The following is a 23362-nucleotide window of genomic DNA, read 5'->3' as shown; positions in this document are numbered from 1 at the left end:
AGCAGGAAATTAACATTTCCTCCCAGGCAGAAAATAACAATTAGGTTTTTTCAAATTTGCATACTCTTGAATCAATTAATGATTGAATGGACTTGACACAAGCTTGCACAATACTTTTGTCTTTCTTAGAATAATAGTCTAAAGGTGGCCATACACTCATTAGATTAGCAGCAGATAGATCATCAGTAGATTTTCTGATCTATCTGATGTGTTCAGGAACATTTTTTTTTACTAGGAACAGATTTCCAATAGATTTCAGTATGACATGGCATTTTGTTGCCATCAGATTTCCATTAGGTCCAATGCAAAATGATAAGCCATCTCAAGAGATAAGCCTACATTTTCCAACATGTCAGATCAATTGAAATCGATCAAAATTGGCTGCTAATCGATCGGTTGGTCACTCGATTTGCGATCGATATCGATCGATCGGCCAAAAATCTACTGAGTGTATGGGCCCCTTAAGAAAGACTTCTTATCATCTTTCAATATAATAATCAAAACTGCAATATCAGATGGGCTAATTGGAGGATCAAGAACAAGAAAATTATCCTTGGATAATTTACTTTTCAACAACCATTGAAGGACCTGCAGCAGGTCCTGCACATCTTCTGCTGACAAGATATTATGTTTTACATATTTTTGCACTAAATCAATTAACTGCTGAAGGTGCTTTCTGGAGTAAGCTGCAAAATACAGGAAGGAATAACTTTTGGTTTCAGCGACCAAGGCATAGAAGTACACATCGTCAAAGTTCAAGTTCAAACCCATAATTGCAGACAAGAGCCCTCAGTATTTATGTGATTGAAATATTTGGGTATGGCTAGGTCATTATGTACAACAGCAACACACTGGACATGGAACATACAAACTGACAATCGTACAACAGCAAAGATATATACACAGATATACAGATAACAACAGCAATCTCAGTACACAGTAGGATAGTCAAACAAGCCAATATCAATAACCAGAAGAGCAAAATCAACACAGGGAGTAGTAGTACAAGAGAGTAGTCAGACAGGCATGGATCGAAACCAGGAGATCACTATAAGTTCAAGAGGCAAGGCGCTAGGAACAAGATGTGACCAGAGCACAGGCCTAACAGCACAGAATGACCTAGCAACGTCTTTCTGCTAGCCACAGTCTTAAATAGAGAAAGCTGGTTGTCAGGAACCGGCCCGCGGCACGCCTGCGTATACGGTTCCCGACTGCGGGTTTGACCAGATTGAGAGGGGAAGCAGCCTTAGTCAAGCTAAAACAAGGCTGGGACCCCTCAGAACACCTCTCACTGCCACCACTAGCGGTTTGCTAGACACTTCCACTCTGCTGTCGAGTCCTCAGCGCGCACTCCGCGTTTTCGTATTTGGGTCAGCTTTGCGCTTAGGCCAAATACGGGAACGCCACGCACCCACACACAAACACAGTTGCAATCTTACACTGTCGTGAAGCAAAGACCCACTAACAGTCGTTCCGAACGATACTGTTAGCCACTCTGCTGTCGCTACTCGCACTGGCGTTGTTCGTACGTTGGGTCAGCTGCGCGCTTAGGCCAACGTATGACAAACGCCCCCACACACAATGCAATTACAATTTCATACGGTAGTGTTGCTCAAGCGTACAATTAGGCATGAACTTATACACGGTTACACTTCAGTCTCTTCTAGGCTATGAGTGTTAGTTTAGTACGGCAGAAGTCAAACTTATTAAATAATAATTTAATATTCTAGAAAAACATAGAACAATGCAGAACTTAATATATACAACAAGATTACAAAAAACAAAGTAAAAATAGTTACAAGATAAAAGTTACAAAGATAACACACACGGATATTTGCGTAAAATAAAAATGGGGATTAAAAAAAACGTTACCAACTTGAAGGTCTCAAAGTTGTCGGCAGGAGCATGCCGCTTGTTCGACCGGAAGTCGAGATCGACTCTAGCTATGCGCTAACTCCCAGAGCAGATGGTCACTAGGCATTTGCCTCTGCTTTTTATACTCTGAGCTACGCCTGGAGGCTGCAACTTACTTGGGGAGGGGAGGAACTAGGTTTTAATTAAATCTCAGACATATTCCATTTCCAGGTAAAAGTCTACTATACATCAAAGATTGTGAAGTTAGGCTTTCAACTCCAGGTGAAAACTTGATTAAGGCGTTTTCCTGTCTCCGTTCTCAGACATAAATGGGATTTCCAGAGATCCACATACATGAAAAGGGTACTATAGCACACACACAAAACAAAAGACTTCCTTCACTTCCAATCTCCCCAGGTTACAGGTGACAATTGATTAAGGCTTTCACATTGCAGCAGGATGTCCTGTGTGATAGGTGACTGGTCGTATTCACTGAAGACCTCTTTAGATGCAAATGTAGGTCTAGTGACCCACCCACACAAATACAGGAACAGTCAATGAATCTAGCCTGCATCTCTACACCTTTGACATACCACAGCAGATATAAAAATGGGAAAATGAAAATATATTACTGTATTATCCTTAACAGCATCAGCACCCCAATATATCTCCACACTGGTCATGTGACTCCTCCAAGTGTTCGCAGAGCTCCTTCTGCAGGTCAGTCCAGAAATTGCAGAGTATCCAACAACAACAGAAGAGACCCCTGCTGGTGGACAGTGGAAGTTCATGCCAAGTCCACAATTCACCACCAGCAGGATTCCACAGCATGACAAGGAACGGATTTCTGGAGAGGTCTCGAAGGCCTGGGCCTTGGGCGGCTGAAGCCCAATGGGGCACCAGGTCATGAAAAAGAGATTGATTTATATGAAGGAGGAGGCTGCAAATTGGGAGCAACACAGGAATAAGGGAAGCTAATGCCCAAGGGATCTGTGCATTAAAGAAATGTGCTGCAGTATGCAGATGTTGCACATGAAAGAGGGGGCTGCACATGGAATACAAGGGGTGATGCTGCACGGAAGGGTTGTCACAACACACTTGGCCTAGGGGCAGAAAAAGTATAAATCCAGCCTTGGTGATACTCATGTGATGGAACAGTAAAGCGCGATTCCTGAGTGTCTGTTTGCGGATCCTTTCTTTGCATTACTGGATTTACACTGTTACACTGTTACACAGAGGATGGCGAGGAGGCCACCGGATTGAAGAGACACACAGTTTCAGCAGTAATATATTACAGCACAGTTCTTGCTTGTGTAAAGTACATTTTTTTGGTGTGAAGCTATTACCAAGGCAAGCATAACTTTTTTTTTCTGTGTTGCTACTGTCAGCCCTAGGTTTATCAGTGCTAGTAGTAATAACTTGCTTATAACCCCCCTCATCCTGGCTGGTTTCATCCCTCAACCTACACACATCACAGCATGTCACAACTTGTAATTATTTATTCACACTTCACAGTGACCAGGTCGAGTTTGTCTAGTATGATAATGGGTAGAGAAATTTAAGGGCCTGTTTCCACTAGACGCAGATTGGATGCAGAATGGATGCAGAAAAACAGACTCCATTGAATGCCTATGGGCCTGTTTCCACTAAACGTAATTTTTCTGATGCAGATTTTCCCATAGGCATTCATTGGAGTCAGTTTTTCTGCATCCATTCTGCATCCAATCTGCATCTAGTGGAAACCGGCCCTTAGTTTTTATAAAGAACATAAAACTCTGGTAGTAAATATGGAAACCTAAATGTTGTGAAGGAACAACTATGCTGATCAGGGAAGTCAGAACATTTGATCTGCATACCTGTTCCACCTGTTCCAGGGGGAGCCCAATGTAAAACTTGCACTGGGGCCCAAAGCTCCTAGCTACGCCACTGCATATGCCCATTGTGTACCTGTCTACTGTGGTAAAGAATTGCACCATGATTATTTTCGACCAGCAGCTCCCGACTGTCCCTCTTTTGGAGAGACTTGCTCTTTGGGAACCAAGTCCCTCTGTCCCTCTTGCTTCCTCATTTGTCCCACTTTCAAGACTGATATCCAGACCAGATCTATGTTAATATTTTTATCTTTCTACTTAAATTGAACCTCCAGACTAAAAATCTACTCAGCAGCACTGAAAAGGCTTGGTGTTTCTTTAACAGTTTCACAGCATTAGAACTTTGTTTTTCTTTCCCAAGCCTCATTTTTAGCTGCACAGAAGCTAAGCTCTGCCCCATCAAAGCAATCTGCCCGGGCATTTTTCCCCTGATGCTGTGCAAAGCATGATGGGATTTCTGATGTTGTTCTTGTTGCCTAGTGTGAGCAGCTAGGAGGGGTGATCAGGGCACAGGACAGTTGGAACTGTGTCTCATGCTCCTTGTCACCTCCTTTCAACCAAAAAGATGGCTGCCTCCATGAAATCACAAACATTTGCCTGTTCTTTTAAAACAGTAAGAAACGGTAAGAGATTATATTCCCTATCTATTTTAATTAACATAACTAATGTAACTTAATGATAGTATGTTTGTTTAGGTTGAAGTTCATCTTTAAGAATGTGTTAAATTGTCTCTAAAATTACTTCTACCCTCTTAATGTATGCATTACTTATGTCCAAATGTTAATATTAAGGAAACCTAATGATGATATAGAATACCAGTGTGGTATGAATTCTAAAACAAAATCTTTTGATTCTTTGTGGTATGCATGACTAGGGGTGGGATGAAGGTGTGGCATGGGCATGTCTTAAAGTGAACCTCCAGACTAAAAATCTACTAAGCAGCACTGAAAAGGCTTGATGTTTCTTTAACAGATTCATAGATTTAGAACTTTGTTTTTCTTATCCAAGCCTCATTTTTAGCTACTCAGAAGCTAAGCTCCGCCCTATTAAAAAATCTGCCCGTGCAGTTTTTCCCTGATGCTGTGCAAAGCATGATGGGATTTCTGAAGTTGTTTTTCTCGTTGCCTAGCGTGCACAGCTGGGAGGGGTGATCAGGAACAGGACAGTTGGAACTGTGTCTCATGCTCCCTGTCACTCCCTTTCAACCAAAAAGATGGCTGCCTCCATTAAAATCACTTTTCTTTTAAAACAGGGTTACATTACCTATCTATTTTAATTAACGTAACTAATGTAACTTTATAACAGTATGTTTGTTTAGGCTGAAGTTCCTCTTTAAAAATGATCTAAATTGTCTGTAAAATTACTCTTATTCTTTAAATGTATGCATTTCTTATGTCCAAATGTTAATATTAAGGAAATCTAATGATGATATAGAATACCAGTGTGGTATTTTAATTAGCAGCATAACTAATGTAAAATAATGACAGTATGTTTGTGTAGGCTGAAGTTCCTCTTTAAGGTGTCGCTCTTTCTCATCTCAGAAAGTTGGGAGGTGTGCATATGATTGGCATACATCCGCACTGAACTGCAACAGACTCAGCAACAGAGGCATACAGTCAGTGGTGCTGCGAAATTTCGCATCGAAATTCGCCATTTTCCAATGTAATCGTAATGCGAAATGTACGGTAGAATGCGTAATAAATTACATGTGAACCGTAATTATGTATCGAAATTTTGCAGAACTTCGTAGCTTTGAGAAACTACGGTTCATTACGAAATTAGTCATTTAGTATCTTTTGACGCATATTTTGATTGATGTACTCTTACAAATTTCCGCATGCGGACATGGTATGGTATAGACGCGCATGCACTGTTTAATGCATATGTTTATATGCATTATAAGTATGATTATACGCATTAATATATAGTATGTGCATGCGCATTGGTAAGTTTAACGCAGCTGTAAGTAATGCGTAATTACGTTACGCAATTTCGTTTGCATGCGAAAAACTTAGCAAAATTTGCGAAACAACGTTTTTTGGCCATTACGGGCACCACTGCATACAGTATATGCATTCCTGTAAACATATTCATTAGTGCAATGCACATATGGGAACTGCCCCTTAGAGTGCATTCAGACTATGTGTATTGGGATACATTATAACATAAGGTATTATTGCACAGCAATGTGGTGCAATGATCCCACAATGGGCCCATTCACACTGCCTCCGAGCTGTCTGCTACGGGATACATTACACCCATGTTACAGATGGAACATAGCATGTGTTGTGACGCATGCATTACCGGAAGCCGCTCATTCTGAAATCCATAGCGATGTGCTGCATGTGCATTGTAATGGATTCAATGTGAACTTACCATTTACTCTTTAGAACTCATATAAAATTTTATCTTCAGTTCCACTTTTTGTACAAATCATTTTTAACTTAGGTCCTAATCAATATGGCCTCTTCTCCAGGGGTGGCTGAACTGCTAGTTTGTAAGGCAGGTCAGCCTCCCTGCCACAAGCGCCATTTGGCTGCAGTTACATGCAGCTGAAGGGCAGCATTGGGTAACACCGTGCCTGTCACATTTGATGCCCAGTGGCATTACCCAAAGGTAGAAAACCATCTCATGTCGGGTCTGAGGGCAGCAACCACCGTACTCAAATGCAACTCCATAAGGGGGCCGCCTGTCCACAGCCGATGCTGAGATCTAGCAGGCACCCGGACGGTGAATGGAGGTCTAATCTGGGCCAGATTTAAGCCAAGGCCACATAGGCCATGGCCTAGGGCACCACAGGATCAGGGGCATGTGGGCAGTAGGCTATAATAGGGGGAAGGGAAGGGTCACTTGGCCTATATGGAAAAGGAAGGGGTGGGGTAGAGTCATCTGGCTTCTTATACGAGAGGGAAGGGGGGTAGGGGTCATTAGGATACCTAAACTGGAGGGGGAAGGGTCATCTGTTTATACTGGAGGGAAGGGCCAATGCGGTACCTATACTGGAGGGGGGGGCATTTGGCTATCAATACTAAAGAGGAGCGGCTGCTAATGGCCTTGGGCGGTAAAGAGTACAAATCCGGCCCTGGACCTAATTCAGTATATTTCCACTGTACAGTACAATATGAAAACTGAGACTGAATAGGTTTTTATATATGTTTGTAATGAGGGTATACAGAGGGATACGAAAGGCTGGGCAACCTTTTTAATTGTCAAGATTTTCCTGTATAAATCATTGGTTGTTACAATCAAAAATGTCAGTTAAATATATCATATAGGAGACACACGCAGTGATATTTGAGAAGTGAAATGAAGTTTATTAGATTTACAGAAAATGTGCAATAATTCTTTAAACAAAATTAGACAGGTGCATAAATTTGGGCACTGTTATCATTTTACTGATTCTAAAACCTTTAGAACTAATTATAGGAACTCAAATTGGCTTGGTAAGCTCAGTGACCCCTGACCTACATACACAGGTGAATCCAATTATGAGAAAGAGTATTTAAGGGGGTCAATTGTAAGTTTCCCTCCTCTTTTAATTTTCTCTGAAGAGTAGCAACATGGGGGTCTCAAAACAACTCTCAAATGACCTGAAGACAAAGATTGTTCACCTTTATGGTTTAGGGGAAGAATACAGAAAGCTGTCTCAGAGATTTCAGCTGTCTGTTTCCACAGTTAGGAACATATTGATGAAATGGAAGACCACAGGCTCAGTTCAAGTTAAGGCTCGAAGTGGCAGACCGAGAAAAATCTCGGGTAGACAGAAGCGAGGAATGGTGAAAACAGTCAACCCACAGACCAGCACCAAAGACCTACAACATCATCTTGCTGCAGATGGATTCAACGTGTATCGGTCAATCTGCGCACTTTACACAAGGAGATGCTGTATGCGTGAGTGATGCAGAGGAAGCCTTTTCTCCACCCACAGCACAAACAGAGCCACTTGAGGTATGCTAAAGCACATTTGGACAAGCCAGCTTCATTTTGGAAACTAAAATTGAGTTATTTGGGCATAACAAGGGGTGTTTATGCATGGAGGAAAAAGAACACAGCAAGAAAAACACCTGCTACCTACAGTAAAATATGGTGGTGGTTCCATCATGCGGTGGGGCTGTGTGGCCAGTGCAGGGACTGAGAATCTTGTCAAAGTTGAGGGACGCATGTATTCCACTTAGTATCAGCAGATTCTGGAGACCAATGTCCAGGAATCAGTGAAAAGCAGAAGTTGCGCCAGGGCTGGATCTTTCACCAAGACAACAACCCTTAACACTGCTCAAAATCCACTAAGGCATTCATGCAGAGGAACAAGTACAACGTTCTGGAATGGTCATCCCATTCGATCAACACAAACTTCAAGGACCACTCATCTACTAATGCTTACTTTATTTTATCAAGGTTAAGACAACAACAATAGACCTTCCAATAACCCCCCACCTATTAAAACCCCCCAAAACCCACGCTGGATATTCATAGGAGCGCTCCTGGTCACAACCATACTCAAACACCCACATTCATCCACTAAGGATTGATCAATCCGTTACTTAGATGAATAGAGGCTATATTGCTGATTTTCAGTCTGCCGCTGCAAAGTCCACTTTGATGATTCACTCCGGAGTATAATTTCCAGACAACTAATCCTGCAGCATAGGTATACAGTCCAGAGTTTTAATCTTCAATGACTGCGACATACTCCTGCATAACCATGTCTTTTAACACTTCCTTACGTGAATATTTGAATACAGTCCCTCTTCTGAACACCATGCCATCATATTACAAACTGGCTTCCGCTCAGCTAGATGGTTTCCAACAACTTTCCCTTCAGCATAAAGGTATTACCTTCTCGCCGCTGATTCTAATGGCAGGGGCTTCCTTCTGCGGCGTCCCGCAGTATACAGGTACCTGTACTTGTGACTGTTGGCCGGCTGACCGTATGACCCGCGTCCCTTCGTATGGACGCCAGAGCTGCTCCTCGTGTCCAGCGTGTAGGCCACGCCCACATACGCGTTACGCCCACCAACGTGAGCTTCGTCAGTGTGATGACGCTGTGGCTGGGTAGTAATGGGAACACCCTCTTCCTTTTAAAAAAACAAGATTGTCTTGTATCCACGCCTCTCTCTGGATCCTCTTTGATTCTGCGCTCTAGATGTTTCCTACAACTTGCGTGTCAGTTTCCCATACTTTGAATTTAAGGAGATATAGTCCATAATTGTTCAGACAAAAGCCGCATAGATATTTTTTGTTGTTCAATGCCTCATATTAATGCCTCAACGTATGCACAGGATTTATTGCTGTTTATGGTATGGTTGTTTTGATACCCCATTCTTAATAGTTCTGTCAATACACCAGAATCATCACTCTTCCACATATGTGTGAAACCAGTTCTCACCTATCGATTTTTTTTCCCTTCCACACACATAGATCTGCAATTTTCAATCACATATCCTTCTTGCATACTTCAATGTAATTTTTTCATTATATCCAGATGTAGACATCCCTCTTATATTCTATTTTCACCTCTCTTTGCTTTTCTCACTCAGACATTGACAACACAATTATCTACACTCCCCAGCATCCCTGCAATCCAGACTCGTCTTTCTTTTTTGGGGGTTTTAATAGGTGGGGGGTTATTGGAGGGTCTATTGTTGTTGTCTTAACCTTGATAAAATAAAGTAAGCATTAGTAGATGAGTGGCGGTCCTTGAAGTTTGTGTTGATCGATTGGTATTGGTCCTGCCTTCCCTCACACAGGGTGAGATTTACTAGTGAAGTGTATGATCTGTGCGCCAGATTTCTTAATATTATGGCCATCCCATTCCCCAGACCTGAATATAATTGAAAATCTGTGGTGTGAGAGAGCTGTCCATGCTCAGAAGCCATCAAACCTGAATGAACTGGAGATATTTTGTAAAGAGGAATGGTACAAAATACCTTCAGCCAGAATCGAGACTCTCATTGGAACCTACAGGAAGCATTTAGAGGCTGTCATTTCTGCAAAAGGAGGATCTATTAAATATTGATTTCATTTCTTTTTTGTGGTGCCCAAATTTATGCACCTGACTACTTTTGTTTAAACAATTATTGCACACTTTCTGTAAATTCAATAAACTTTATTTCACTTCTCAAATATCACTGTGTGTGTCTCCAATATGATATGTATTTAACTGACATTTTTTATCGTAACAACCAACGATTTATACAGGAAAATCATGGCAATTAACAAGATTGCACAAACTTTTGCATCCCACTGTATTGTTGAGTCCCTAAGGCAACTATTTATGCATTTTCTTTTTTTTTTTTTTACATGTGTTTGTTTGGTAACTGGGGAGGGGGGCTTTGGAACGCATTAATTATATTTTTTTCTAATTAAAAATGTGTGGTGTGTGTAATTTAACTTTTTACCACTAGATGGTGTAATGGATGGTAGGATAATTGTTTATCTCATCAGTTTATTTACACCTCAAGTTCACTTTAAGGTACCATCATATCCAGTACACTAAAGTAACGACCCACGCTGTGCTGATGATCTTATGTGTTGCTGCCCGGTCAATCCATTTTGAAGTGTCTGACAATCTCTCTGTAATGTGTGCCTATCAGTGCTGCCTTTGTTTCTTTGCCCATGTCTGTGAAAATAGCTCTATTCACTTCTACTTTAGCAACTCCTGGTGCCGCGGCCAACTTCCTTCACACACCGCGCCAACTCCCTCAGCCCTGCCAACAGGAAAGGAAGGTTCCTGCAGATGGAAGCAGTGCCATTGTCTGCTATAGCAATAGTCATTCCTCTGAATGCAGTATTTAATAGGCCACTTGGCTTTTTTGTTTTAAAGTGGCAATGAAGTGAAAAAACACTTATGATATAATGAATTGTATGTGTAGTATAGCTAAGAAATAGAACATTAATAGCTCAGAAACAAGTAATATATTGTTTTCAGTACAGATAGAGTTAAGAAACATCACTTGTTATCTATGCAAAAGAGCTTCTCTGAGCACATGACCCAAATTGTTTGCAGATTTCTGGAGCACAAAAAAAACAGAGACAGACAGCTTCATAAGGTGATTACTGCATGAAAGTTGAAAGGTTCATTAGCACTGCCAACCACACTCTGGGCCGTATGCAATTCCCTTTTTCACCTGAGTTTTCTCCTAGGAGATAATTTTTCATCTTCCTTTAAAATAACTTTCCAGTACTTTTTAACTTAAAAAGTACCAAAAAGTAGGTGAGAAAGTACTATTAAAAATATCTTGAGTATTTTCTTGCTTGCTGGTGGCTTAAAAGAAATTTTATTGGCAAGTTTAAAATTATCACCTAGGAGAAAACTCAGGTGAAAAAGTGAATTGCATATGGGCCTCTGTATTTTAAACTATAAAGCAGAGCAAACTGCAAACATGACAACATGATACAATGCTATGAAAAAAAAAAAAAAAGCTATATAACTGAAAATAAAAATATTAGACTAATTTCTTTGCTTTTAATGTTCTATGAATTTTCCGTGCTACACATACATTTCATTATATCATACGTTTTTTTCCGCTTCAGTGACACTTTGAGTCTTTATATGGCAAGCACTAAAAAAATTAAATAAAAATGAAGCATATTATATATTAACCATTTATGCCGCCTGGACGTGATCCTCACGTCCAGGCGACTGCTGTGCTGCTGAGGCGCGCTTCGGTGCGCTATCACAGGTGTTTGAGGGCGCTCCTGTGAAAAAATTAAAATAAAAAAAAATATAGTTAGTTACCTAAGCGTCTGAACTTTTTAAATGTGCATGTGAAGAAGGTATATTACGATTATTATAAGCTTATAAATAGTGATGGACGCAAAACTGAAAAAAATGCACCTTTATTTCCATATAAAATATTGGCGCCATACATTGTGATAGGGACAACATTTAAATGGTGTAATAACCGAGACAAATGGGCAAATAAAATACATAGGCTTTAATTATGGTAGCATGTATTATTTTAAAGCTATAATGGCTGAAAACTGAGAAATAATTAGTTTTTTTCCATTTTTTTTCTTAATATTCCTGTGAAAATGAATGTAAAAAAAAAAATAATTCTTAGCAAAATGTACCACCCAAAGAAAGCCTAATTGGTGGCAGAAAAAACAAGATCTAGATCAATTAACTGTGATAATTAGTGATAAAGTTATTAGCGAATGAATGGGAGGTGAAAATTGCTCTGTTGCATAAGGGGAAAAATCCCTGCGGGCTGAAATGGTTCGAAGTTTAATTTTTAGTGTCCCTCCTTCACCTCCGTAGCTCTAAATAAATGTATCACATTTTCATCTCTGATATTTAATTACCCCCCAATGCATAAAATAAGAAATTATCATTAAAACACTTTTTTTTTGTACCAATAAGGGTCCTTTCGAAAAAAAATAAGGTGATCGTAATGGTGTCCCAACTGTGATGCTATCGTGTTGTTATGTATTTACACTACAGGTAATCCCCGGTTAACGAACGAGATAGGGACTGTAGGTTCGTTCTTAACCTGAATCTGTTCTTAAGTTGGAACACTGTGCTATCTTTGTCCCCTGTACCTCATCTGTGCCTCCCTCTCCCCCCCCCCTGTGCCTCCAGTGTCACCCTCTGTGTCACCGCTGCCCTCTGTACCTGCTTATACAAGTTTAAAAGCCATTTTTAGGTTGATTTTTTTTAATCGTTTTTCTCAAAAACTATAAGTCCAATTTGAAATTTTTTTGGACATGTTCCCATGGCAACACAGAATCCATGCCGTTGATATCGCCGGGTAGTTCGTAAGTCGGGTGTTTGTAAGTCGGGGACTACTGTACCTCAATTTTGCTGCGATCTGTATAGTGTACAGTGCGAACAGCTGGAAAATTAGTTTAAATTGCTGAATTGTGGAGAAAACAGCATAGCAGTCCATGGAAATGAACTCAGTCCATTCTGGACCCCCCAGTTCTTTAGCAGTGTGACCATGGCTTTGATATTTGGTATCCCCATGCTTGGGAGAAGTTGAGGAATATGTTTTAGGATGTTCATTATGGTCTTTGTGTGCTTTCAAATTAGCATGTTTGCCCCCCCCCCCCCCAAAAAAAATGAAATTTTATATTTTAACCCATTTTTCCAATCAAAATTGAAAAAAAAAAACAGAGTGTCAAATCTTATATCCCTCGTTGAATACATTGGGGGGGGGGGGGGGGGGTCTAGTTTTCTAGATAGCACATTGTCATTATGTGCTTTCAAAGTAGCATGTTTGCCAAAAAGAATACATTTGCAAATGTTACCCCATTCTTCTGATCAAAATCGAGAAAAGACCAGAGGGTCAAATCCCTAATTTTACCATTTGTTGTATACATTGGGGGGGGGGGGGGGGTCTAGTTTTGCAGATGAGGTAATTTTTTGGGGGTATTTAGGTGTCTTGGTCCTATTGCATCACTATAAATGAAGTATGATGCTAAATATTCTAAGTTTGATTTTAATTTCTTAAAAATGCAAAATGCATTCAGTTGATTTTGGGCCCCCCAGTTCTCTAGCAGTGCAACCGAAGCAATATTATTTAGTAACTCCATGCACAGAAGAAGTTGAGGAATACGTTTTAGGATGTATTTTGTGGTCTCCAAACAGCATGTGGGCATTGTATGCTTTCAAAGTGGCACGCTTCTTGAAAAAATTTTTTTTTAAATTTTACCCAATTTTTCCAATCAAATTTGAGAAAAGACCAGAGGGTCAAATTCCTAATTATACCCCTTGTCCAATACGTTGGAGGGTCTAGTTTTCTAGATGGGGTCATTTTAGGGGATATTCAATGGTCTTGTACCTTTGTATGGTGCTAAAAAAAGCGAGCATTACATTTTTAACCACCCTGGCGTTCTATTAAGATCGCCAGGGAGGCTGCGGGAGGGTTTTTTTTAATAAAAAAAAAACTATTTCATGCAGCCAACTGAAAGTTGGCTGCATGAAAGCCCGATCGCTTCCGGCGCCCAGAATAAACAAGGAAGGCCGCAATGAGCAGCCTTCCTTGTTTCGCTTACCTCGTCGCCATGGCGACGAGCGGAGTGACGTCATGGACATCAGCCGACGTCCTGACGTCAGCCGCCTCCGATCCAGCCCTTAGCGCTGGCCGGAACTTTTTGTTCCGGCTACGCTGGGCTCAGGCGGCTGGGGGGACCCTCTTTCGCCGCTGCATGCGGCGGATCGCCGCACTGCAGCGGCGATCAGGCAGCACACGCGGCTGGCAAAGTGCCGGCTGCGTGTGCTGCTTTTTATTTGAGCCAAATCGGCCCAGCAGGGCCTGAGCGGCAGGCTCCGGCGGTACTGGACGAGCTGAGCTCGTCCAGACCGCTCAGCTGGTTTTAACCTCCCGAAACTTAAATACATACAATTTTTGTATGTCCTGTGACATCCAATAATACCTAATTGGAAAAAAATACACAAATCTGGTGCTTCTATACTCAAGAGACATTGAAAAAATAGTTTAAGGAAAAAAAATGTTGACTCCCTTTTTAAAAAATTTTTTGTACAGTCAGTGAAAAAACAGCATATAGCATTGTAGTGTGTTGTGTTGGTGGTATAATGGTTAGGATAGCAGCCTACAGAGCGGTAGGCCTGGGTTCTATTCTTGGCCAATGTGAGTTGGCTTTTGACATACTACAAATCCTTCAGAAAGCTCATTTTTCCCTTGGATATATCATAATGGTACATGCTAGGCTGGCTTCGGCAAGTAGCATTGTAGTGTGTTGTGTTGGTGGTATAATGGTTAGGATACCAGCCTACAGAGCGGTAGGCCTGGGTTCTATTCCCGGCAGATGTGAGTTGGCTTTTGACATACTACAAATCCTTAAGCAAGCTCATTATTCTCTTGGATATATCATAATGGTACATGCTAGGCTGGCTTCAGCATGTAGTGTTGGTGGTGGTATGGTGGTGGAGAGAGCTACCTACCACGCACTCAGATCTGGGTTTAATTCCCAGCCAAGGTATGTAAGCTGGCTTTTGAAATACTACAATTCCCTGGAAGACAAGACCCTCCTCCAGGAGGAAGGAATAACAAGCAGCTAGGAACAAGCCTACAAGAGCCTAACTAAACTCTCCCTAGCAGAGTCTGTCAGCAGCTGTCCCTTAAATAATTACTGTAGGCAGACGAGTGAGTAAAACGACAGGAGAACCTTGCCTTTTGTAAGGGGGGGCTCCAGGAGTGAGTGTAGTCTGATTGGCGACAATGTGCCTGCCGACTGTGATGTAGAAGGTCAAAGTTGTGCTCAATGGAGCATTATGGGGAATCGAACTTCCGCAAAAGTTTGCCTTCGCTGGCGAATGCGAACCACCGAAAGTTCGCCTGGAACCGTTCGGGCCATCTCTACTAGCAACATGCAGGTTGTCGCTAGCCGGCTGTTTACATTCAGGCTGTCATTTACCGTCGCTCCCCGCCTCCTCTGTAGCACCGCTCCCTGCCTGCGTCCCTTCTCTCCAATCAGCTTACGGAGGCGGGGATGGAAGGGACGCAGGCGGGGAGCAGCGCTATAGAGGAGGCGGTGGAGCGATGGTAAATGACAGCCTGGCTGTAAACAGCCGCTGTCGCTAGCAAAGAGTTTTTTTTTTCTTGGGGACAGCAGAGCCTGACGGAGGGAGGGGGGGGGGGGGACAGTATAGTAAGTGGCTGGTCATTGTATGCAGAACCAGCCTCTGTGTCCTATTAGAATTCTTAAAACCCACCTTGGGTTCTCTCTAACTTTATCTCAGAAAACTACACAGCATAGCTCAATTGCACAAAAAATAGAGCAAGAGGGCAAATCGCGTTTCACCACACACAAGCAATCGTAATCGGATTACATAATGCTAACAGGGGAAAAGAGCCCTAAGGTAGATTATGAGCGAGAAGGGAAAAGGTGTTTGAACTGCAATTCTAGATACTTCTGTCAAGTTCTTCAGTGTGTGCATGGATTGCATTGGGAGTTGTGACTATTGCAGCCACTCTTCTTGCAGTATGTAGCCATGTCACTAGTTTGAAGTGCCTCAACCACTTGACGGAGGTACTTTAACTCTTTAGCAGCCAATTTATTTAGAGGCTTGCAAGTGTTCCAGACCAATTTATTTTAGCATGTTTTTATTTCTTGTTATATTTCCTTGCCCTTCTAATTAGTAGTGCTGTAATGTGTATTTATGGGCAGACAATAGTAGAGGACTTCTGCTTTCAGTTTCTATATTTTCTGCTAGCAGAGAGAGATATCAAAACATTCTAAGAATTTACACAACAAGTTCTGCCAATTGAGATCAAAAGCATTACACTTATCTCAAATGAGATAACTCTATTCAAGCTGCTAACAAGTCAAAAACAGGAACATAGTACAATTTCTAAAAAACTAGACTTACATGAAATTAGACTTACATGAAATGTAATCTTGTAGTTTTCCTACCTAGTGTATCCACCACCAGCTCCTTAGATTGTAAGCCTTTTTGCAGGGTCCTTCCCTGGTGTAGTCTACATACTCGTGTTCCCCATCATTGTGCTCCTTTCCTATGAGCGCCTCGTACTTGTATTACTGGGCCTACCTAACTAGCCCAAAATCGCATGATTATGTATTTTGTACCCTGTTTGCCTTGTACAGCTTTATCCTATATTGTATACCCTTCTTATGCCTGTCATCCTTTGTATCATTGTATGTATTCATTGTCCAGTACTGCATAAAATGTTGGCGCTTTATAAATACAACAAATAATAAAAAAATATATATTTAATGTGTTTCTCCTGTGTGTGACCACTCCTTTGCCTCATCTCTCACAATGCAGTGTTTCCCCATACTGCTATCAGCATGCTGTAGTGTATGGGCTAGGTACAGACATAAATGACTTGAGGAAGGAGCTGCTGGATTTGTATACTATCTTCTATTCCATAAAAGTGATATTTGGTTGAAACTGGACCATGAGACATCATTTTTTCTTAAAGAACAAGCGATATCCATGCTAACCTAGAAATAAATAACACACATATAAGTAGATAAATACTAGTTCTTCTTACATAACAGATGTATTGTGCTATCCACGTACTGATTCCTGTGAATTTTATAAAGGAAAAGCAGAAAATCCTATTCTAGGCAGTGGCCATCTTGCTAAGCTAATGCTGACATCATATCCTTCCTGACTCTTGTTTTCCCCCCTCCCTTCTCTTGCCCTCTTGTGTATTCATTAGCTGCCCTCCTCCCAGAGTCTTCAGACACTCCCACTGAGGTCTACACTAGGAAGCGCACTGTCTTTTTTTTCTTTTCTCCTCCAATCGCTGAGTCACCTCAGCCTTGCTTGTAAACACAAGTGAGCAGAGGATCATGTTTCAGATAGGCTAGGCAGGGAAATAAATGGAAGAAGACGAGGAATATATTATAGATAAAAAGAACCCCCAGCATTCAACTGTTTGGCACTGACTACTAAAGAGCCAGCACTTCTAAAGTATGTGATAACTCCAAATCATAACAGCAGAAAAAGTTTTGCAAGTTTTGAATGCAGGATTAGCATCTTTATCACTTAATACACTCAGACCAGTTGCTGTTGAAATTTGATTTTTATGGTGTTAATACCGCATTAAAGGAAAATCGAGGTGAAAATAAACTGATAAGATAAACAATTGTATTTATCCTCCTTCTCCTATACATGACTTTTTAGATATCCCACATATTTATTTCATAAATAAATCTACTTAAAAAAATTCTGTTTCATTGTCTTTGCTCAATGACACATTCATTGAAGTATGCCAGAGCTAAAATCTATGAACTATTTACCATGTTATCTCTTCCCTGCGTTCAGAAGCCATTTACTGCTAGGAAAGTGTTTTATGTACGTAATTCTTTATCATTGAGGGTTACGTTATACCCAACCCTGACCCGGACAAAAACTGGTACTTGCATAACTGATGTTTAACACTTTTAGGCAGAGAAAGAAAAAAAGGAACACAGCATAGTTATGTGTGTGCCTAGGCACTGTGCATACACATGTCTATCTCATCATGTCACTGTGTCCTTTAGTGTTTACTCTAGGATCCCTACGCTTTTCTATGCATTTTCAGATGGAGCATCAGAGGTTAGGATACAACAGAAAATCATCCATTCTCATGGTTTTGTTATGTGCCTGTTTTTTTTTTATAATTGGCATAGGTTTTAGCGACCCATACTGCATGCTGGGGATTATGATTCCGCAAAGCTCAAAAGAGACCGAGGAAAAGAAAGACAGAAAATTTAGCTTCAGACGGAGGAGAGACAAAATGGAGAAACGTTCCAGCATAAGGGAAGTGCTGCCGGCAAAGTACATCCAGGTCACCGAGGTCAAGAGCAATACTTTAAATCCAGTTTGGAATGAAAACTTCTCTTTGTAAGTAGAGTGACATTATGTACCTAAAACTTCTTCCGTTTCATGTTACATGTACACTTAATGCACTGAGTTCCCCCAGAGAAGCGCTTACTAAAATAATAAGCCCTGAACTAGACCGTCTGGCATATTTTTATCTCTTTGTCAGAAACGAGTATTTCCTTGCTGCACAGCAGACAGTTGCACCTTATAACCCTGAATTATATTAAAGTGACCCTGTCATGGTAGTAAGGCTGCAGAGAACAAAGCCCTATTGCCAGGGGCATAGCTAGAAATCACGGAGCCCCATAGTGAAATTTTGGTTACAGAGAGAATATAGACAATATATACAGTATATATTAGGTAGTCTTTGTGCCCCTCATCTCTTAACCTCCCTGGCGTTTTGATTATGCGCAGCCGCACGGCTGCACATGGTTTTTTTAAACCTAATTTTTTTTAATCATGTAGCTAGCCTAGCGCTAGCTACATGATACCCCCCTCCCTTCTGATTCCCACCCACCCTTCCGATCACCGCCGGCGCCTATGCCCGTCAGGAAATCCCGTTCTGAATGGGATTTCCTTCAGTGCTTTCCCCGTCGCCATGGCGATGAATGGAATGACGTCATCGATGTCGTGACGTCATAGGGAGTCCTGATCCACCCCTCAGCAGTCAGCACTGCCTGGCACTGATTGGCCAGGCTGCGCACGGGGTCTGCGGGGGGCCCTCTTTCGCGTCGGGTAGCGGCGGATCGACGGCGAGCTGCAGCAATCGCAGCAAACACACAGCTAGCAAAATGCTAGCTGCGTGTTTGAAAAAAAAAATTATTCAAATCGGCCCAGCAGGGCCTGAGCGGTGACCTCCGGCGTCTCTGGATGAGCTCAGCTCGTCCAGAACGCTAGGGAGGTTAAAGGACACCCGAGATGAGAGTGCTATGGAGGCTGCTGTATTTATTTTCTAGTAAACAATGCCAGTTGCCTGGCAGCCCTGTTGATCTTCTGGCATAAGTAGTGAATGAGTCAAAACCCTGGAACAAGCGTATGGCTAATCCAGTACCTGAGTACCTAATCTGCTGCATGCTTGTTAAGGGTCTATGGCTAAAAGTATAAAAGTATTAGAGACACAGGATCAGGAGGACTGCCAGGCAACTGTTATCTTTAATGGCTTCTAATCAGGGCTATTAACATAGGCGCCTATGGCAGCATCCATATTATCGGCTGTGTTAGGCTTAAGCACCGGCGGGATGGGGGGGGGGGTGCTTACAGGTTAGGCATTGGGGGGTCCTTAGGGTCAGGCATCTGCAGGGGAATTGGTTAGGGTTCATCATTGAGAAGGAGGCCTCAAGTGAGAGTAAGGGTAAGTTAGGCCATAGTGAAATATCAAAATTTTACTATCTGAATTAATAGTGGAATATGTGTTTCTGATTTTCCATGAGCGGCTTTCACTGGTATTCAAATTACTGTGGGCCCTTTTAAACGTATACCCTCATCCCCCTCCCCCAGATAGAAGTATAAGGTAGCCTTTTTTTGATTGGGTGGAGGGGGGGGAAGCAGTCAGCAAACTTACACATCCAGTAGGCACTATGCTGTTTTAATACAAGCTGAAGGTCTCTCTGCATATATAGCGATTTTAGGAATTCTGAAATCATGTTTGCAAATGTTCTTGGAATGTATAAATGTGAACTGATTTTTTTCTTTACGTTATCACCAAAGTGGAATATACCTTTATCACCATACTGTTGATTTCCAACAAGTTTCCTAAACAGTTCTCTGTGTGTTTACATCTTAAACTAAGTCATTCATTCAATAAAGGGCATCAGAAATGTATTTTTAAAGCACCCCTGAGCTAAACAAAAACAAAATGTTTGCATACCTGACCTGGGACTTCTTCCAGACCCCCATAAGTCCTTGGTTCTCAGCGTGTGGTATGACTACTCCAGGGGGTACTTCTGATGGGTCCAGGTTTAATATAGAATGAAGTATAACAAATACAGAGTTTTTTGAAAATAATAAATCAAATAAATGCAATATACACAACATTACTAAATTAGTATAATTGTAAAATGCAACAGTAAATGCTTGGAAATAGTTTATAAACAATTACCATGTACTACTGTTAAATGTAACTGTGCCAAAGGGTACTTTTGACATAATTTCTACCATTTCAGGGGTACTTGGTGAACACAGGCTTTCAAAAGGGGTACATAGCAATAAAATGTTGATTCGAAGTGGCCCCTTGGTTGCTTCCGGCTCCACTGCTTTGACCTGCTGTTGTCCCTCTTGATGAGCTCTGACCCTCGAGGGTCACAGCTGTGGCACCTCGTCACATTCCTTCATGCATGGCAGCTGTGCCCGGGAGCATTCTGTGCATGCACGGTCATAATTCTTTCCAAACAGAGCATGCGCAGAAGGCCCCTGCGCACAGCTGCCGTGCATAACCGCTTGATAGTGTGATCATGGACGGGACAGAGCATGTGACAGAGCATGTGCCATAGCTGTGATCCAGCCGGGTCAGAGCTTTTCAAGAGGAGCAACGGCAAGATGAAGGAAGGGGCCTGGAGTAACAGAGGGGCCACTTAGCTTATTACTGTAGGTGCTAGAAGAAGCCCCAGGTATGCTGAACTTGGTTTTTTGTTTTTGTTTTTTTCAGGTGTGCTTTAAGCCTACATAACTACCTAATTAATTTTCTCTCCACAATGGTCTCTAGTCACAAAACTTCTCATAAATGACTTATGTATCAACTAACTGATAAAAATAACATTTCAGCACATTTACAAGCAAAATAATCACTCAAAGTAAGTTGTTTCTGATTAACCTTATTTCAATAATTATTTTCTTACCTTAATTTTATTATATTTTTGCTCTTTGGGAGCTTAAAAATGTAACATAGATAAGGTGAAAACAGAGGAAAACAGGTGAAAAAGCTTTGTGAATCATGCCCATTGTGTAGAATTTTTTTGCCCAAAGATAGGCAAGAAGTCCAAATATGTCCTGCTTCTAGCACTGCCATGTTTCTATTGCTGTTTCTTACTTCCTGTTCCAATGAAACCAAAGTTTCATACAAGGGCCACATTATAGCCCCATTTAGTTAGGAAGTGAAACACATTTTCCCTAATAGTAACACAAACACCCATGACAACTTGAAAGAGGTTCTAACCCTCCCCCATTCTATCCAAATCCAAAAATGTATTTTGGCTTGACGTTGGCTTTCTTAGGAATCTGTAATTAACTTATTTCTCATATTTACAGTGAGATTGATGACATATACACTGACCTGCTTCACTTGGATATCTGGTATGTGAGTTTGCCCAGTATGAAAATATATTCAGTATTAGATTCTATTTTTTTATTTCAGAATATACTGCTTGAAGATTTTTTGAGCAATGCCTCATCCTTCTGCTTTTTACGTATGATGTTTTTGTAATTTTTGATGAAGAACATAGTTTGGAGTAAGAACTATGAGCTGTGAAAGTTGGTGTCTGTAGGCTATTGAGACATAATATCAGCATGTCTGTAGTTTACAAGCGACCAATTATCCAGTTTTGTACTGCATGTTCTGTATATAGTTGGGATCCTTTCTGTCCTGATGGTCACAAGTACATAGAGAGTCATTTGCTAAGGATAAGGGTGGGCCAAGGCAATCCGTGGACCGAGGAAACACACGGGAGACAAGACAGCACAAGCCAATAGTGCAATATGTTGAAACACTAGGGTAAAATATGTATGTAAAGTGGGCATAAGAATGGCAAAACACAAATAAGTCTTATGGAGGAATTCCCGCCCCCCCCCCCCCCCCTTGAGTGCTTGCGAGGATCCTCGAAGGTCACAGTAGTAAGGTAGATCCTAGGAGTAAGAGCTACACTAAAAATACAACCTTACAACAGAGGTATGATAAGTAACAATTGGCGGATGGAGGTGCCTAAAATATATAAAATTATAAAAAAAAAAAGTTTAAAAAGGAAAGGTATAGTTGGCTTACCTCTCCCATGGATATTAAAACAGCCTATTTAACTTACCGTATTTTTCGGACTATAAGACGCTCCGGACTATAAGACGCACCCAAGTTTAGAGCATAGAAATCATGGAAAAAAAAAATTATACTAAACCTGGTGCGTCCATGGTCCAGGAGCATCTTGTATATGTTCTGCCCCAATTATTGTCCCTCTTGTGCCTTCCTTGTACATCTTGTGTCCTTATTTCCTCCTGTATCCCCCATATCCTCCTCTGTCCCTGCATACTCTGTCCTCCAGTGGCTTCTCTGATAAAATCACAGAAACTGCAAACTATTGCCATTAACTAATTAGCTCCTTTAGCAGCTCTTCAGCTGAGTCCTGTCTATAGCAGCAGATCGCAAAGAAATGAGCCTCTCAGCTGGCTGGCCATTAGGATGACAGCATCCTAATATGGAGAGGAAGACAGTGCTACCAGGAGGGTGCCTTGCTGGAGAGATGCTGCTTTTCATTACCAATGCCAGCAGGTGGCTTCCAGCATTCTGTGTTCCTTCCACCTGTCTTTGGCCCCCTCGGGTATCACTGTCCCTGCCCATCATCCACTCTGGTGTACACTGTCCCCCAACCCCCCCTCTGGTGTCTGCTGTCCCCTGCCCATCATCCCCTCTGGTGTCTGCTGTCCCACCCTCTGGTATCTGCTGTCCCTGCCCATCATCCCCTCTGGGGTACACTGTTCCCCCTCTGGTGTCTGCTGCCCCCCTCTGGTGTCTGCTGTCCCCTGCTCATCATTCCCTTCTGGGGTACACTATCCCCCCTTTGGTATCCCTGTCCCCTGTCCATCATCCGCTCTGGTGTACACTGTCCCCCACCCCCCTCTCTGGTATCACTGTCCCCCATCCCTGTGACCCCTCTGGTGTCTGTCATCCCCTCTGGTGTATACTGTCCCCCCCCCCCCCTCTGGTATCGATGTCCCCATCCTCGTGACCCCTCTGCTGTCCTCTGTCCCTTTAAAATAGATAACGAGAGCGCTGCAGATTACTAGCAAGTACCGGTATATACACACCGAGGGAAGGGGCCACACATCTTCACATATCCCTCCTCCACGCCGGTGTCCTTTGCCCCCCGACAGAAAACGCTGAAGGTTACCGGCATGTTTTTTCAGAACACGGGAAGGAGCTACACAGCTTCAGAACGCAATGCCCAATCAGGCAGGGGGCGCTGCGCGAGCCGGCCAATCACAGACTTCCCGATAGTCTCGAGGGCGGGACAAGGGCTCTATCAGCCGGGCTGGTGATTGGAAGGAAGCAGTGAGAAGAGAGTGCTGTGATTGGCCGGCTCGCACAGCGCCCCCTGCCTGATTGGGTATTACGTTCCGATGCTGTGTGGCTCCTTTC

At 42.0% G+C, this 23362-nt stretch overlaps 1 protein-coding gene across 3 annotated transcripts in view; it reads left to right on the top strand.

Annotated features, from left to right (window-relative positions):
- The window catches only part of BAIAP3 (BAI1 associated protein 3), a 317725-nt gene that overhangs the window by 99952 nt on the left and 194411 nt on the right, over positions 1-23362 (top strand). For all 3 annotated transcript variants that reach the window (XM_068244533.1, XM_068244531.1, XM_068244534.1), the window contains 2 exons: positions 17832-18045; positions 21268-21312. In XM_068244533.1, coding sequence (XP_068100634.1) covers positions 17832-18045; positions 21268-21312 — 259 coding nt within the window. The remainder of the gene's footprint in view (positions 1-17831; positions 18046-21267; positions 21313-23362) is intronic.

Source organism: Hyperolius riggenbachi, chromosome 7, assembly GCF_040937935.1.
Source record: "Hyperolius riggenbachi isolate aHypRig1 chromosome 7, aHypRig1.pri, whole genome shotgun sequence".
In the NCBI taxonomy this organism is placed as follows: domain Eukaryota; kingdom Metazoa; phylum Chordata; class Amphibia; order Anura; family Hyperoliidae; genus Hyperolius; species Hyperolius riggenbachi.
Note: the sequence above shows the minus strand (reverse complement) of the source record. Positions and strands in the feature narration are given on the sequence as shown.